The following is a 17,600-nucleotide window of genomic DNA, read 5'->3' on the forward strand; positions in this document are numbered from 1 at the left end:
AAATGTCTCATCATTAATTCATTGAGTCATCTATTTTAATTAGATCAAGAGTTAGAGAGCTCACACACTTGTATTCATATTCATTAAGGAAATGCACCATTACCTAATAAGATTGTGCATTGTTTCATGACACAAATGGTTGGAGTAACAGGTTATAAAAATCAAAGTTAGGAACTACTATTCACTTATGTTGCATTAAAGTCATTAAATATTCAACACAGAATCACATTTCAAAAATAAAGAAGAATCCAGAGAGTCTGTAATGGATATAAATGCGATAATTTCTTTAAGACTCATTCTTTGGAAATGTGACACACAGTAAGACAAGAAATTTAATTATGGTAATCTTGGAGCTGAGAACTGCCCATTTGTACTTATAATAGGTGATGGTGAAGCCAGAAATATTCTTTCAAGTTGAGAGATGCCAGCCTGGCTCAGTTTTCTGAAATCAAGCACCTCTGCATTGCCCTGTGTTCAGTAAATTCATGGGATTAATGGACACCCCAGGAGACCTCATTTTACAGCATCAAACAGCAATCAGCTGCCTGAGTTGTTGTCTCAGGAAGCCTCAGGTCTCCACAGCAGCACTAGAAGTGCTCATTATGTGTGGGTAACATATTCCCAACCAAGCACTTGTGACAGAATTAGTTCTATGTTATATAGTTTATTCATTTGAGGGAATATGAGGATGGATCATCCTTTATTTGTTCAACAAAGTATCTGTTTAAGACCTTTTGTGTCCCAGACACTGACATTTTATTTTAAATTGCATGTTGCGTTATACAGCTCTGTTCCTAATACCAACATGATGAATTCAAGAGCATAATAGATGCTTGCTATCAATTTTGTACCATATTAGTATTTTACTCACAAAATACCACAGGAACAAAAAAAATGTAGTCTTTTAAACAGCTATTTTCTCTTCCACATCTTGATTTGCTTTGGGTTTTTTTCCCAAATCTGTCTCTGCAAGAATGTGCTCACCCTCTCTTCTATTATTTTTTATAATCTCAGTAAATCTCCCTGGATCTAAATGGTATCTTCCTTTTTGTTTGTTTTGTTTTCCCGTTTATTATGCTTGTTATAGTGGATCTTGCAGCCTCATTCGAATCAGTTTCAAAGCTTCCATCGAGTCCAGCCTTGCCGGGCCTTACTAGAGCCAGGGCTGGAGATGGGGGCAGCTACAGCCGTGTTTGTCCCAGCTTCTGGGAATAGACATCACCAAGACATGAGGACAGGCTGGAGAATTTCAGGCCAACATTTTCTGATAGCCCTTCTTGACCTTTGGAACGTGTCCTTAACCTGGGTGATAGCATAGAAGGAGAAGTTGTTAACTGCAAGGGGTCACAACTGATTGTGAGCATGGGGGTTTCTCCACGTCCTCATGAAGGCCAGAAATTTGCTCTAAAGGTATATTCTGGCAACATTTTTTTCTTCCTATGAATAAGTAATCAAAACTATTGCAGACTGACGGTTAATGAAGATCACTACCAATTTTACAGCCTGGTAAACACAGAAACTGGCAGGAAGGATCCAGATTCTGTCTCTTTCTTATGTGAAATAAAGGAAGGATCAGAAAAAATGGAAGGCAAGAGAACAAAAATGCAAAGCCACACAGGATCACCTGTAAATTGAATAGAACACATACATTGATTCTGTTCTGTACCCCTGGAGTTGTTGTACACTGAGCTTGAAAACTCAAATAAACCACTTGGCACTTGAATACAGGGACTCCTTCCAGGCAGTTATTTCCTGCATCAAGGCTGAAAAAAATGAGATGACAGAGAATTTAACTTTGGAAATTGCCATAAGGGTGCCATCAATCTACAAGCTGAGTATCCAGTTGTATTTAAAAATCAACTAATTTTAATTGCCATGTGTGCTGCAGGGTGAGTTTCAAGCCATAAGCACTTGAATAAAATAGAGGTAGAAAAAGTATTCCTTCCTTCCTTCCTTCCTTCCTTCCTTCCTTCCTTCCTTCCTTCCTTCCTTCCTTCCTTCCTTCCTTCCTTCCTTCCTTCCTTCCTTCCTTCCTTCCTTCCTTCCTTCCTTCCTTCCTTCCTTCCTTCCTTCCTTCCTTCCTTCCTTCCTTCCTTCCTTCCTTCCTTCCTTCCTTCCTTCCTTCCTTCCTTCCTCTATTCCTGTCATATCTTTCATATCTCACTCTCTCTCTCCCTTCCATGCATTTTTCTCAATCAAAATGCAAATATTATACTTTCATCTAAATTAAAAGATGCTTTTTTTTGCTTTAGGTGAGGTAATGGAATTGTAGCTTGTATAAAACTGCAGAATTAACAAAAGAAAGTATATAGAATTTTATAACTCAATTGAACTTTGGGGAGCAGAGGAAGGATATACGTGTGTGCAAATAAAGTTTGTTTTTGCATTTGAACTTCATAGAGCAATTTGGAATTCTTTCTTTTTCCCTTGGATAACCTCAAGTTCTGAGAAAAACAAAGCTTATATAAATCAGTGTTCTGGGCTTCTGTTAAAAAGAAAAAAACAGAAGAAACCCAAAAAAACATGAAAAGATAATGTGTAGAAATGCCCTGATTTCTGGTTAAAAACTTCCCATCAAATGCTACACAATGCAACAATGATACAGTAGAGTGCAATAGATGAGCTTTAAGTGAAGGTGAGTGGTTATAAATATAATTCAAGTGTATGATTAATGCTTACCCTGTAAGACATTTTCTGAAGATTGCAAATATACATAATATAAGAGATAAATTGACCAATCTGGATTTACTAATAGTTTATTAATAATTTATCATAAAATTAAAAATTATTCTCTGTTGCTATGAGCAAAGAAACCCACTGATATGAGATGTATTGCATCATTTATGATATTGACTAAGTCTGCAGGAACTGGTTTTAATATTGCGGTATCTGAAAAGAAAGATTCGAACAATGTTAAAAGAGAGAGATTTAAATGTTTAATTCTATTGTTATTAAGTACTATAAAGTGTTATCTGATATGATTAGCCTGTATTTTGTGAAAAGGCACTTAATAAAAATGGCTCTAATAGCTATATATAAGTTGTGTGATAACTATTATTATGCTCATATCAAATGCCTAAAATATTTTCTACACAATTTCCTAAACAGCGATCAAAATAATTTTTGAAAAGTGCTTTTAGCTAGCTCCGATATGAAAGACACTACATATAACTTATATACATATATATGTGTTTTATAGAAGAAGCTTTTAGGTCAAAAGGTACAAAGGTCCTAAAAAACATCAAGTACACTTAATCTGAAAAGAGGTGACAGACAAAGAAATACATCACATCAATCCATTAAGTGCAGTGTTAGAACATGCATTGTACTCTAAAAATCACAAGTGGAAAAGTGAGAATAGTCAGACATAAATGGAGGACTAACTCTTCAGATTAATTGATAATACCTCACTCATCTGAAAAGGAGTAAAAGAAATTATCACCTGAGAGGAGGAGAGAAATAGTATGAATCAGTGAGTAAATTGAAGGAATTGACTTTGAATAGAAGGCAGGCAAAAATGTCACAATCAGATTCACTGAAGGACTCACATTTGTGCAGAAAAGCAGGACTATAAGGAAAAAGTGAATGATGGGTTTTGCTTCTTCTTCATAACAGGAACAGTTCTTCTGTCCAACTTAAAAACCACATTTCTATTCTATTTACATTTTTCCACAGTCATATTGTCATGTAAGGTCAGTGAGCCATGTCTGCAGAGTAGCTGGAAGTATACTGAGATTCTCTATAATTTTCTATTTTTTATCTTACCCAAAAAGCTTTTAGAATTTTGTTTTAAATGCCTAAAATATAATCCTAACTGTAAGAAACCCACATCTGTTTCCGGTTACCCCAGAAATTGTTTCAGCCTCTACCACCACAAATTTTGGGAGTTCTGATGCCCTTTGTGTTCTCAGGCTGTCCTTGAATCACATTTCTTCCTCTTCTTAGAGCTGTTGCTCTAGTTACTGAATTGTAACATTTTTGTTGTTCTTTAATGGCAGCGTTTACATTTTGAAATTGTTCTTTAATGACTTTATGCTTGGAAACCCTTTCAAAGCAATAAGTCAAATGCTAATGCTAGCATTAGTACAGGGGATAGATTAACAATGAGGCCCAGAGATAAAAATCAAGCAACAAGCCATTAATCATTAAAAAGATTTAGTGTAACTTAAGATTTTCCCAAATCTTCAAATCAAATTTAGTCAACCAAATCACATCATATGTTCCCCCTCATAAATACATCATGGTTCATCTTAAAATGACACCTTCAAATTCAATGTGAAAGTTGTCCTTACATATTTTCCACTGATGATGAGAAACCTTATCGATTCCAGCCACAATATATAAATATATTGAAATATAAGTGAATATAATAATTTCAATTTCTATTGCATGTAAATGACATATACATCTATATCTATCATTTGGTCTTTATGCCTGCTTGTATTTCCCAGTCTGCATGGAAATTGTTTATTTGCCATTTTCAATTCAATTCCTTTTTTCATCTGCATCTCAGTAGATGTTTAATACATGGGAGCAGATCCTTTATCACCTTCTTTTACAGCTGGGGGGTTGTCCTCACTCAGGTGCAGAGCATTACATTTGGCACTGTTGAACCTCCTGATGTTCACATGCATCCCCTTGATCAAAGCTTGCCCAGTTCTCTCTGGTTGGTGTTCCATCCCTCAGGCATGTCAACCCCACCCCTCAGCTTCTTGTCATCTGCAAACTCTCTGTAGGTGCAGTGGATCCCACTGTGTCATCTGTGATGTTACTGAACAGCACTGGTCCCAGTATGGCCCTGTGGGGACACTTCTCATCACTCATCTCCATTTTACCCCTTGATTTTCTCAAATTGAACTTTCTTTCCATATATGTAATTTCCATTCTATTTTTATTATCCTCTTAAAGCTGGCTTTATTTTTGAACTTATGTTTTTGTACTGCATGCAATTCCAGGCAGATTTTTCTCAGTTAAATAAATTATATTTTGATAATTATTCTGTCATGTTTTTGCCCTTGTAGAAAACTAATCTACTATGCAGAAAGTTAACTCTATCCCAACCAAAACCACTGCATACTTCCTTTCAGATATATCCCTTTGCAATACAAATTTATGCAAATTGCTCAAATTTGATTAATTGTAAAGTTTTCTAAAAATTAAACTGAATACATACAATTTTTTATGCAATTTACAGTTAGGTACCTAATTACCTTTGCAGGTCAACTCTTGATCACATATTCAGAATGTGATCTCAATTCCACCAGTTTCTGAAAATGAAGAAAAAAATGTTGGAATGTTTGCAAAATGTCCTCTATAACCACAAAAAAGATTTCTAGTAGCTATACGCTCTATTTATAATGTTGAAAATGAGTATAGAATATTCTAAAGTTACCAGAAGCAGCCATTTGTCTTAGAAAATAAGATTTTCTGAAGATCTGAATAGATCTGCTCATGTTCTTTGAATTCTTATGTCCCATAAGGTTTGTTCCAATCAGCACTGATGATTTTGATAGTAAATAGGTTAGGAATTGGTTTGCATGTCCTATCAGTCCCAGCAGGGTTGTGCTCTGAGAGGCCTCTAGGACCTGCTAAAAGCATTGCACTTCTCAGCATTCTAGTAGCAAATGGATGTGCATATAATTGAAAATGTTGCAGTAATTGGCTGAGTGTGAAAAATATGAAGATATATTTATTTGCAGAAGTTAGATGTTGCCCTCTATGAGTCAGCTGAGAATGGCAGCATTTACTGCCTCTGAAGAAAAAATCCTTTGCAACACATTGCTCTGTAAATCCTCCCTGTAGATCCCACAGTGGCAGAAACTATGCATTGAGTTTTCAAGGTGGAGAATGGCAGAACATATGTGAGATAAATGGAAGTGTTCTGTACTGCCAGCTATTGCAGCTGAACAAATCACTTGCTTTTTATTCTATCTCCACAGCTAAACCTCCCTAGGAAAGCCTTTAGGTAAGTGAACAGTCTTCTCCAGGGAGAAGAAACAAAAGAGAGCTTTCAGGGAAAAGTTCCTTAATTTCAAACAACCTGATGTTCACTTACACATCTCAATATCAGGACATTTTTGTGGTACTCAAGCTTCCCACTGCACACAAGTACTTTGATTACTTCCTGCATTCTATCACCTGCCTGCTGAGTTTTAAAGATAGCTTAAAATCTATCTCATTCTAGCTGAAGAAGAAAATATATAAGGACATTAAAATTATGTGCAGGTATCCCTAAAACTGGTGAATTTGGAAGATGTGGTGAACAAGCACTCAAAACGAAGCTTCTACGACTGCCGTTTTGACACATCTCTGCACAGATCCTGACCATCCAGAGATGTTTTGTACCAGCTTAGGCAGTTCTATATATTTCCCTCAAAAATGTTATTTACAAGTGCTCACACTAATGATCCAATGAAAATATGAATTACAGATTGGATTTAGTTTGCCTAATTTTAAACACCTGATCCCTACACTTCTACTCAAAGATCTCTCGAGTACATCTATGTCTTCCTTGAATTGTGGGAAGCAAACTGTCTCAAAGGCTACATCTACATTTTGGTCTTCCCCAAAAAGTACATGCACCCCAGGACAAGCTGACCATATATCCATTTTGCCTGAAGTCTCCTCTGTCTGGTACTGTCAGGTGTGATTGTTGTATTTGTTTTTTATTTCAGTCTATATGATGAAGTGTAAGGGCTACGTTAAACCACTGCTGGGGTAGTTGTTTTGTGACATTATGCCGCATGTTTTCTTATGGCATGCAAATGTTGCTTTCTTTGACAAAATCTTTTGGGTTTTTGTAAGACTATACAGGGCATGGAGAGGTTTGTGGTGTCTCATCCTTGCTGCCTGTAGAGTGTGGTCCCTGCACCAGACATTATTCTGGAACTCCAATTTTTATCTCAAAGGGAACTGAAATTTAAAAGCCCAGGAATTAACTATCACACACACAGTGGGAATGATAGAGGGTCAGATCTAGAAGCCAAGTTATTTTCTAGTGTAGATGTACCAAATAGTATTTTACAGCTGACATTTCACCAATACTGAGTCAAGTGGAATAATTACCCTCAGCATCTTACTTATAACATCACTATTAACATGTCAGAATGTGATTTGCCTTGACTTTCATTGTTGACTTTCATTTGGCTTCTTTTCCACTCTAACTCTTGGACCTTTTTTCTTGCATTTGTATTTTTTTATGCAGCTATGCCTAATCTAGTATTGATGAACGTGATTTCTCCCTCCAAACTGCAGAACTTGACAAACATCTTACTGAATTTTATCCTGCTGATTTAAGATCATATCTGAAGATTATTACAGTAATTTTGAGTCTTGATTCAGGTCCCTAAAGCCTTTGTATGCCCTATGCTGTTAATTAGTAGAATTCATAGATTTCATAGATAATCACAATTCATTTTGTCATCTAAATCACGAATGAAAATACATTTAAAAGTCTTAGATGTAGACTGTAATCTGTAGCTAATTCATGTGTTTATATTCATCCTATTTCTCCTTTAACCTCTCACCTGAGAACTCCCAAGAAGTACCTCTATAGTTGCATAAGTATTTAAAACTCATATCTAATCTGGTTCACAAAATTATATTTAAGTTACCAAACTGATTGCTTATGTCCCCGAAGAGGAAGCAGTCTGTCACTTACTGAGCTCTGCATTAATGTGAGTTAGCTGTTCTGTCACTAATTTTGCATTCCAATTTAGAAATAGGTAATCAAAAGTGGGCTAATGATGCTATATTTTTCTCATATTCTATTACAAGCACCGTGTATTTACTCCAGTATATTTATAGAAATCCATGGGTTTGTAGAAAATTGCCTCAGTAAGTTTTATTGTTATCAAGTGACCTACTTTTCACCTTAGTCCATTTGAACGTAGCAGATATATTTACTATCAGTTACTGAGACAAGAAATGTGGTATTGTTTTGTCTAGATCAGCATCCTTTAATGGCCGTGCAGTCTATTAAATATCTATTACAGACTCTAGATTTAATAAATGATTTCTAATTGACTAGATGTCAGTGGCAACATTCAAGAAAACTCAGTTACATGGGATTTTTCATTGATTTTCCCCATATTAGAAAATGTAATGTCAGCTACCATTAATTGAGTTTTCACAATACCAAGCATACTGCAAAAGTAGCTGCTAAGTGAAAGCACTTCTAGCCTAACATGCAAGAGAAGTATTTTTTAAAAATTAGTCCAATATATAAACAATTATTACAGTTATGTGTCTCTGTGGGTCAAATTGACGTGAATGCAATTAAAATCTATAATATGGAACCATTTTGCAGGCTTCTAGAAAAAATGCATTTAGAGACATATTCTGCACTTGTTTGTCCTTATCCACTTCACTGCCTGCATCCAGCACCACACAAGTTGGTTAATCCACGGCTTCTAGTTCTCACCTACAAGGGTGACATCACCCCTTACATGAGGTTGAACCACTGCTGTCCATGACTCAAAGACAGAACTGCTAATTTATGTTGTCCTATAAGTACACACATGTCAACCCAGGCTTTGTGCCATTACTAAGGAGGGTGTGATCCAAAGTAAAATTTATGAGACCATGACAAATATATTCCTTGCCATTGAAGATTCAGAGTTCAAAATGTGTTGGTGCATCTTTGCTGCCTGCCTGTGTCTGCATTTGTGTGACCAGGCCTTCAGGATCACCTATGCTTTCTACAGGCACAGTTACACAGATTTTCTTTCATGTGATCACATTCACCATGCCAGAATTGACCATCGGTCTCTACAGTCCTAGTGAGATGATATTAGAAGTCTGGATGTGAAAATTCATTTGACTAGGCGCAATTTACAGTAGTGCTAGAAGTTCTTATGTCTTTGTAGAGAAAGAAAAAATCCATGACCTTTCTAAAGTATGTGATGTGGCATTCAATTTCCCTGCATCTGATCGATAAGCAAGCAGGAAGTTATATCTTTTGCCATGGTAGACAAGCATAATTAAGCAATAAGGCAATGGAGGTAGTTGTGATTATCTTAGGATGCACCTGGGAGCTGCCTTGTTGCTATTTTAAAACATCTTTATGCGAAGGGAACTGTATTAATTTCTGCTGAGAAAGATACAGTTGGCAGTTTGGAATGCTCACGAGCAGCAGTTTCAGCTGTGCTTTACAGGCAGTAATGTGGTGCGTTCACCCCAAACACTTGGGCTTCTCCTTCAGCAGAGGGAAAGGTGGAACAGGCTGTAAGCACTTAATTGACAGTTCAGACCGAGAAAAAAAAAAAACCAAACCAAAAAACAAACAAAAACCAACAAAACAACAACAACAACAAATTAAAAAAAAAAAAACAACCTGCAACACCTCCTACAAAACAATTATGTTTTGGCTGCCTTCCAGTGAGTGCAAAACTTACATTTTTACCTGTTTAGAATAAAAATATGTTGCTTCCAACACTTGATTTTCAGGGAAGACATCTCTGCATAACTAATACTATTGCATCCACATTCTAATTTATGCATTTTAATTATATCAAAGTGATATAATTATCACCTGGTGAATAATTAATGCTAGCAAAACAATGGGTCTGAAGCATAAGCTGAAAAGTATCACTTTTTAATGAGCTCTGTAAATTTAAATAACTAATGAAAGCTATTTAACTGTTTGATTGTGGGTATATTTCTCCCTGATACAATCAAGGATTAACTACCATAATTGAGCAGCCTCTCAAGTGGAGAAATGTTAGCTCAGGTTAGTTTTTTTTTCTTAGTGCATATTGACCCATCTGAGCTATATGCTTGCAGGAAAGAGATTTATTTGCATGTTTCACCTCTGGGAGGAACTGGTAAGCCATTGGTATCATCAATAAGATGTAAAATCAAAATTCTTGGCACAGCTTTCCCCTCTGAACCCCTGTCTTCAAGTAGGTCAGTTCATGCAAGTTTCATGGGGAGATTTAGAATTGAATCTAAAGAAATACAATATAGAATTTATTATCTTTGAGTTCAGCAATCTAAGAATTAAGGATGTAGGCCAGGTTAGTAATTTAGAGCCTTGCAGTGGTCAGAGAGAGATAGAACCTCTGGAGAATTTAATCTCATCCTAGAATGGGTTTTTGAAATAGATGGGATTAATAACCATTTGGCAGTGTCTAGCATTTTTCTTTCAGAAGCAGCTTAGGATTCTGTCTTACCCATACACCTAACTTTTAGACAGCCAAGTTTAGATGAAGTTAATCTCACCAGCAAAGGCAGCCTCTAAAACTATGGTGTAAAAAAGACCTACTCACACCAATATGAGGGTGTAAAGAGAAAAAGAGGCAAAACAGAAGGACTCACAGCACAGAGCTGTGCAAAGTTCAGTGAGTCACACAAACGACCAGCATCAGCTCCTTGGCCAAGTCTCATATTTGAATCATGTCACTCTTTAATAAAGTCTCTCCCCCTCTGAAGGGCTCAAAAGGTACCTTCATATTAATCTGCCATACCCAATACCAACCTCCAGCCCTCTCTGCTCCCTGGAGCTGGGCTGGGCACAGTGATGTGCTAAGAGCAGGCTGTCCCAGATGTGCAGCATGTCCTGGCTTTCATGCACTCGGAGTTTGTCACGCAAAGAGCGGTGAAAGCATGTGGACAGCACACAACACTGACTGAGAGCATGGAAACCTGGCAGCAGAAAGGGCTCATTTCTTTAGGAGAGTAAAACAGTACAGCAAATGATGAATTACTGCAATCCCTGGCAATATATTACGTGCACTCAAGAAATACCAGCTTGTCAATATGAATACAAAATGAATAGCTTCTACCAACTTTTTTTTGTTCTTGTTTTCCGTATCAGAAGTTTGCACTTTAATGCTAAATGTTTGAGGAAGTGTCATAAAAATAACAGCAACAGGACTTTTAAAGGAAATAAGATTGACAAAGGCTGCTGCCAATTTTGCATATCAGGCCCTTTATTTAAGTGCATTAATTTGACCTCAGTAACTTCTGGCTCCTATGTTTGAAATTTTCTCTTTTTTACCTAATGCTATGTGTTGAATTGAAGTGTTTGACTCTCCATAGCTCTCACTTGTGTCACTGGGGAGATATTAGGAACTAATTGTGTTTTCCCTGTTTTCAGCTGTGTTTGCACGAGCCTGGGCATTTGCTAGTACTCTTCTCAGTGGTTGTGGCCAAGAGTTACTCTTTCACTTTGGTCAGGTTGGATGGTGTGTCCCTTCATGCAGATGTTGGGAAGGACAGGGAAGAACAGAAAAGGCTCTTGCAGAGGGGGGGTCTGCTCCAGAGAAATCTCAGCCAGCCAAAGCAATCTGCTGCCTGGCCCCGGTGAATATTCCATAGAAGTCAGAAAGCAGAACACGAAAGAAAACCTGCCATAATATCAGATTAAACCAGTTTACTTGCTGTGAGCAGCAGTACCTGAAAGAACAGATATTGGGGCAGTCTGGGGCTGAGTTAACAGGCTGACACTGGGGGCTCTCTTGTTCTTCACTGCTCGGCTTTGCTGCCCAGGGCTAGGCAGTATCCTGATGGCATTCCTCTGCACCCCGTTCCTCTCTCCTCACAGAACCTACAATGAGCAGTAAGAGCAAGTCCCCAAGAAACACAACACTTTCATTGAATCCCATTTAAGACCAAAACCTGCTTAGCATGTTTGGGATGGAGTCTGTGTTCCAGCTGTCCAGGGCTTGCAATGTGCCTGATGAAAAGCAGGAGTTCACGGTCTCAGGTGAAGAGCCTCCCTTTGCTTCTGCCCTGCAGGACTACGCTGAGAAGGAGAAAGCTGCAGCTAAGGCCCTGGAGGATGTGAAGGCTAACTTCTACTGCCAACTGTGTGACAAGCAGTACCACAAACACCAGGAGTTTGACAACCACATCAATTCTTATGACCACGCTCACAAGCAGGTAAACCTGATAAATGTCTTGCATGTTACGATGGTCTCTCTTCCCTCCTCATTGGTTGTGGGAGGTTTCTAAATTCACCCAAGTAGAAGACAATTCATCATTTGATGCTTTCAACTTCAGCATGCTATTTTCCATTAAAATAAAATGGAAAATATTCACTTTTATCACAATTTCTTTTAAGCTACTCTGACTGAAAGATCTCAGCTGTAGCTTTAGGTACATGCTTAATACTGATGTCTGGACTTAATTTGATAAATTTAAATGTGGAATTGCTTAAAAACCACAGGTAGGGGGCAAGACCACTTCCTCAAACAACCAGGTCCCTCTTTTGACCCTCCTAGTCACAGAAAAGCCTCTATTCTTCATGTTTTTGTCAGAAGGCATATGACCATGCTGTTTCAAGCTGGTTGTGCTGTTTCAAGGGCAAAAATTAATTTTATCCTTTTTTTTTAAGCATCTGTTTCTGGAGTTAAAATCTACATCTCATAATGTTTCTCAGGCAAAATACATTTTTCCTTGCATACAGAATGATATAAAATAATCCCTGATGAAACGTTGGATTCCTGGAAAAAGATCATAAATACTAATTTTTTAACACTTTTTTGGTATCAATTCTATCACATTTGTACGTGGTAGGTATATTTTACCCATATGTGCCTATTAACTTTATTTCCCAAGTCCCGGTTTTCCTCCAATTTTAGCAAAATCCACATTTCAATTGGCAACATGAAAGGAAAATGCAATTAATTCATATAAACACTTCAGAATTTAAAGAAAATGGTTTGTGAAGTCCAGGAGTGAACGTTTCTGAACCTCTGAAGCAGAGATCACCTCTGCTGACCTGGCATGCTAAGCACATGTTACTGGATTCTGTAGATGGATCTTTTCCTCCTGGATTTCTGCTAGTGCTTGCACTTAAGTGCTCATGCATTGCATGCATCCAAGCTGCCAGGGAATTAGTGTCCTCTGTGTGATCACACTTGTGGGTTCATGAGGGTCAGGAGCTACCTCAAAAATATGTTAAACCATTAGAAGTTGCAGGTATTTCTGGAGAGAGTATTAGAAATAATAATGTTGAATAAAATGAGCAATGCTAAAGGCAAAACTCCTCAGTCTCCCTGAAAGCAATCTTATTGTCTTCCGCAGATTTACATCACAGAGGATGTAAATCACCCTGAAATTTTCTGTGTGCATCTATCACAGCACTTCATTAAAAAACTGCCTAAGGTCTGCCCACACATCAAATGCTGAACCATCCTGCTGAATTCAAGCACCCCAGGCAGCTATCCATGGGTAATAATGGGACTCTTTTGTCCCATCACTCCCAAACCAGAGTTATGTGCTTATGCATTAAATCAAAAGCAATTCCCCTCATCACCATTCTTTTAATTAATCCATAATTTTGTTTATAATTGTACAAAACAAATGTTTTTCCAGATCCTAAACCTGTGACTCTAATCCCTATAAATTCCCATTTGCTGCACACAAGATTTTTTCACCCTTCAGCTGTTTTTTTAAGTCATCAGAAATGCATCTGAACTCAAATGGAGCCATTTGTGCTCTTTCCTCTTCACACACTCCCCCTGCAAAAAGCAGTTTATGCTAAATCCAACAGTCTGCTTCATGCACCAACTATGATTGGGTTGTTGGGCAGGGGAGGTTTTTGGCAAGTTTCTGTTATAAAAGGGCTTGTTTAAGCAATAAAACTCTTCCTAATTTTCAGATAAATTTACTGCTTTAAAAGCTGCCAGACATATAGTGCTGGAAACTAGGAGTCTGCACAGAAATGCACGACACATACAGAATATCAACGGGCAGTGCAAGCTCACCTCGTCCTGCCCTTTCAGATGCAGTTCAGAGGCTCAGTTAGTGCAGGATTAGCTAGATACCCTCCTGATGTGACAGGGTAATTCAGTCTCCTCTCCCCTCTCACTGCTTACCTGGTCAGCCAAGCCTGGAAAAAGAATTAGTTTGCCTCTAGGAATAGGGTAAGTGTTTACTCTGACTTTTTATAGTCAGTCACAGAAAAGCCTCCCTTCATGATTGCATCAGCATAATCTTAAAAAAAAAAAAAAGTTAATTTATGGTTTCCTGTGGGTTTAGTTAGTTTTGTTTCAAAATGTTTATTCTGGGAGGGACATTAGCCAATACAAGAGCTTCTTCCTCTGAAGGTACGTTTTCTGCTTCCCAGCAGTAATTTGAGGGTAGCTTTAGTAATCTGCATGGGTATGTTCTAAACATCATTCTTCTAATGGGGAGTAAATTAAAATGAGACACTCTTTGCATCTCAGTAACAATACAGTATACTCCTCCCATGTGATTTCCCATTTAAATGCTACTACTTCACAATTTGTATTAAAGTGGAAATGAGGTTTAGAGAAGATAGTAAGGCAGAAAAAAGGATATTGCACTGAGTACTTAATCATAAGTCTTTTGTTTGTCTTCCAGAAGAAACAGATTTTATTCAGAGAACTGTGGCTTTAATCTCCAAATATTGTGGTTTCATAAAATTAATTTTACGATCCATTTTCTTATAGATGATTTCAACCAGCTGTTATAGCAGGAAGTGCTGAGTCCTGGACCCAGCAGCTGGCATACCAGCCATTGCCCTCCCTGTCCTCAGAGGCTGCAAAATGTTTTGATGGCAGTCTGGCCTTGTTTGCATAAATGGGCTTTCTGCTGTCTTTCTGTGTTAGATTATTCTAAAGCAGTATACTCAGACATTGCCCCCCTCTCTCTCTGCTTGCTACATACCTTCAAATTTATAGGCATAAAAATATGAGGTATGTGTACATATATATGCATAAAATTTTGACAGACCATCAAAGATCAATGCCTATATCTTCATTATCTTCTAACACTATAATCACCCTAGAGAGTTCTAATATTATTTATCTATTTTTGAGTAACATTTTCCCACTATTAAGCAATTCTTATTCCTTTGGTTGTCTTGTCAGCATTAGACTCAACATCTTTCCTGACACGCTACAAGAATTTTTCATTGATGTTACCTGCTATTGGAAATTAATTTATTTCAGCGCCCTGCTGAATAAAGTGAACACAGAAAATCTGTCTGATTGGAAGTTTGCACTCCCACCCAGCTTTACCTGAGCCCTGTGCTGTTAAACCTGATACTTAGCAAGGCTGGGGCAGGAGTGGGAGCGACTTTCCTGGGAGAATCTAATCTTTTATCACCGTACAGCCCTGTGCATGCATCTCTCATTGGCCCACCACATGTCAGCTAACCCACTTGAAGTCTCAGCTTTTCCCTTTTTGTTTTTTTCCTGTGACTTTATGAACCCAGGGGCAGCAGTCAGGGGGAGCAGCCTGCTTGATAAACCTGCACTTTCTCTCCTCAAGCATCAAGGCGAAGGGCGCTGGCTCTGGCTTGCTCGCTGTGCTCTCTGCAGCAAAAGTTAACAGCATCAGAACGGGGTACTGGGCTCTGCCAAAGCTCTCTGAGCACTGAAAAGGAAAAAGGGTCCTGGTGAGAATTCATTTTAAAGTGATCAGGATATAGAGAACCAAGACAGGCTGCCACCTGAAAAGGTAATTTATGCAGGAGTCAGTTAAGCTGAAAATAATGTACAAGGGTAGTTCTTTTTAACCATGTTTTGTGCATCTTTAAAATGAAGCCAAAGTTGAGCAGAGGTGTCTATTTGGTCAATATTATTAAATGGAATCTTTTAATAAGTCCAGGTCATGCACAGTATCCATTCATTCAGTTAACAACAATGTAGTTGGAGCTTTCAATTTTTTGTACAAATAATCCTTAGCAATGAGCAAGGCTTTTAGATGTCAGCAAATGAGAAAATCACAAATCCATTCCATGTACTGCAATATAATAATTATGATGCTTAAAAAAAAAATAATAATAATAGCTAGAAGCAGCAATGAAAAACAAGACTGTATTGCCATCTTGGGGTTTCTGATGACAAAGCAAGCTTTTAGTTTTGTTGTCAAAATTTAACCATACAGTTAAATGCATCACACTCTCTCCTGCAATAAAAAAATACACAAACTAAAAAAAAAACTATAAAAAGCACCCCACAACATAAATTTTAGTGTCCTTGAAGCAGACAGTACTAAGTAAGAGAACAGAAGTTTCAGTCTACTCTGGTTTACATGAACATACCTGTATTTCAGTATTTACATCCATGCATACAAGCATTTTGTTATATTTTTGGCATGAGAAACTGATTTAGTGTGTACAGCTGTTGGCATTTACTGTTAAGCCTTTATGGTGCTTGTGGATTTAAACTCTAATTCAGACAGAGATTTAGCTCCTGTTAAACTTCAAAGCTAGCAAATATGCTTACATTTTAGCTAGCGTTGCTGCTGCCACCCAGAAAATGTACTGATAAGTTAACTCAGAGAAAGCTCCAGGAATGATTGTAAGTGCTGAGATCTTGTTAGTTCATCTTGAGGGTGTTTTTTCCAGCATCTCTGTGTTTATTGGAGGAAAAGTAAGTCGTGTCTTTTGGTGCCAAGGCAAACCTGTGTTACCCAAACAATTTTCATTTGGAGGAAAAATAAGTGGTTTGGCAATATCTGAGGAATTTCACCTTAGGATCTGGATGTGGGAAATTAGGCAAACATGTTAAGAAACCTTCTTGTGGACCAAGGAATGCATATTCAGCTGTAAGAACACCCTAATCCCAGACAGAACTACACCAGCATGAAGGTCCCCTAATACATGGGCTTGTGTGGTCTGTGCTATTTTCCCTTGGAAAATGGGTGTACCCACTGTTTCTCTGGTGATCCCATGAGGACAGGGCTGAGGTCCTTCCCTGCAGCCCCTGCTCCTGCACCTCTGCATCAGGACATTGGCCTTTAGAGAGATGACCCTTGAAAAGCAGCACACTGGCCCTGACTTGGTGGGGCCAAGTTTTGCGCATGGGTCTGTACTCTGTGGCCTTCTCAGGAAACAACCTGAGTAGTAAAAGGCCTCATAATTTCTTGCTTTCAGTTAGCAAGTGGTGCTGTCAGCAGGATTCTGCTCCTGTAACTCACCAAAAATATCACCTTGGTTTGATGCTTGTCAAGAAACACTTTCACATTCCTCACATCTCTAAGATTAAAAAAAAGAAGTCAAACAAGAGAAACAGTAATATGGTGTTAGATTCCCTCAAACAGCTGGTTTATAAGTGGATTTGAAGTGATGCAAGTGTTTTGTATATGTCATAGTTACTGTCTTCTCTAATGACCAATGAATTTCTATGCTCCAAAGCAGCTATCACATACACAAATTTCTATATGTGTACAATTTAGAGTGTTTAAAATTAGGCGCTGTCCTGAAAACTTTGAACTTTCTAAGAGGTAGCCCTTTAAAAAACCCCCTCAAAAAAAAAAATTAAATGTATAAAATGAAGGAAGCTCATATGTTTTACAAGAGAGAGGTGTTAGAGATGAAATTTAAATAGAATATTGACATTATGATTCAATGCAGTCAACAGTTTCACAGATTTTTTTCTACAAAGCATTCTTTAATTTCAGTGAAATGCCTGCATATTTCTAACTTTAGCCAAATCTATTACCAGTTTATATTTTAACTATCTCTGCTATACAATTATTTAGAATGATCACCTTTTCCATTAAAACATTTGTTATACTTCTGCTTCTTTGCAACACTTTTTTTTCCTCTTGAATTTGGGGGTAAGGATGTGCTCAATTTTGTTTTATTTATTCATTAATCTGCAATAGAAATAACAATTTTC

General features: G+C 37.7%; 1 protein-coding gene across 1 annotated transcript in view; it reads left to right on the forward strand.

The window, feature by feature from the left end:
- ZNF804B (zinc finger protein 804B) overlaps positions 1–17,600 on the forward strand; it is a 225,130-nt gene that overhangs the window by 181,165 nt on the left and 26,365 nt on the right. Inside the window, exon 2 of the mRNA XM_058036350.1 lies at positions 11,740–11,883. Within this exon, the coding sequence (XP_057892333.1) occupies positions 11,740–11,883 (144 nt within the window). The remainder of the gene's footprint in view (positions 1–11,739; positions 11,884–17,600) is intronic.

Source organism: Melospiza georgiana, chromosome 1 (assembly GCF_028018845.1).
Source record: "Melospiza georgiana isolate bMelGeo1 chromosome 1, bMelGeo1.pri, whole genome shotgun sequence".
NCBI classification, from domain to species: Eukaryota; Metazoa; Chordata; class Aves; order Passeriformes; family Passerellidae; genus Melospiza; species Melospiza georgiana.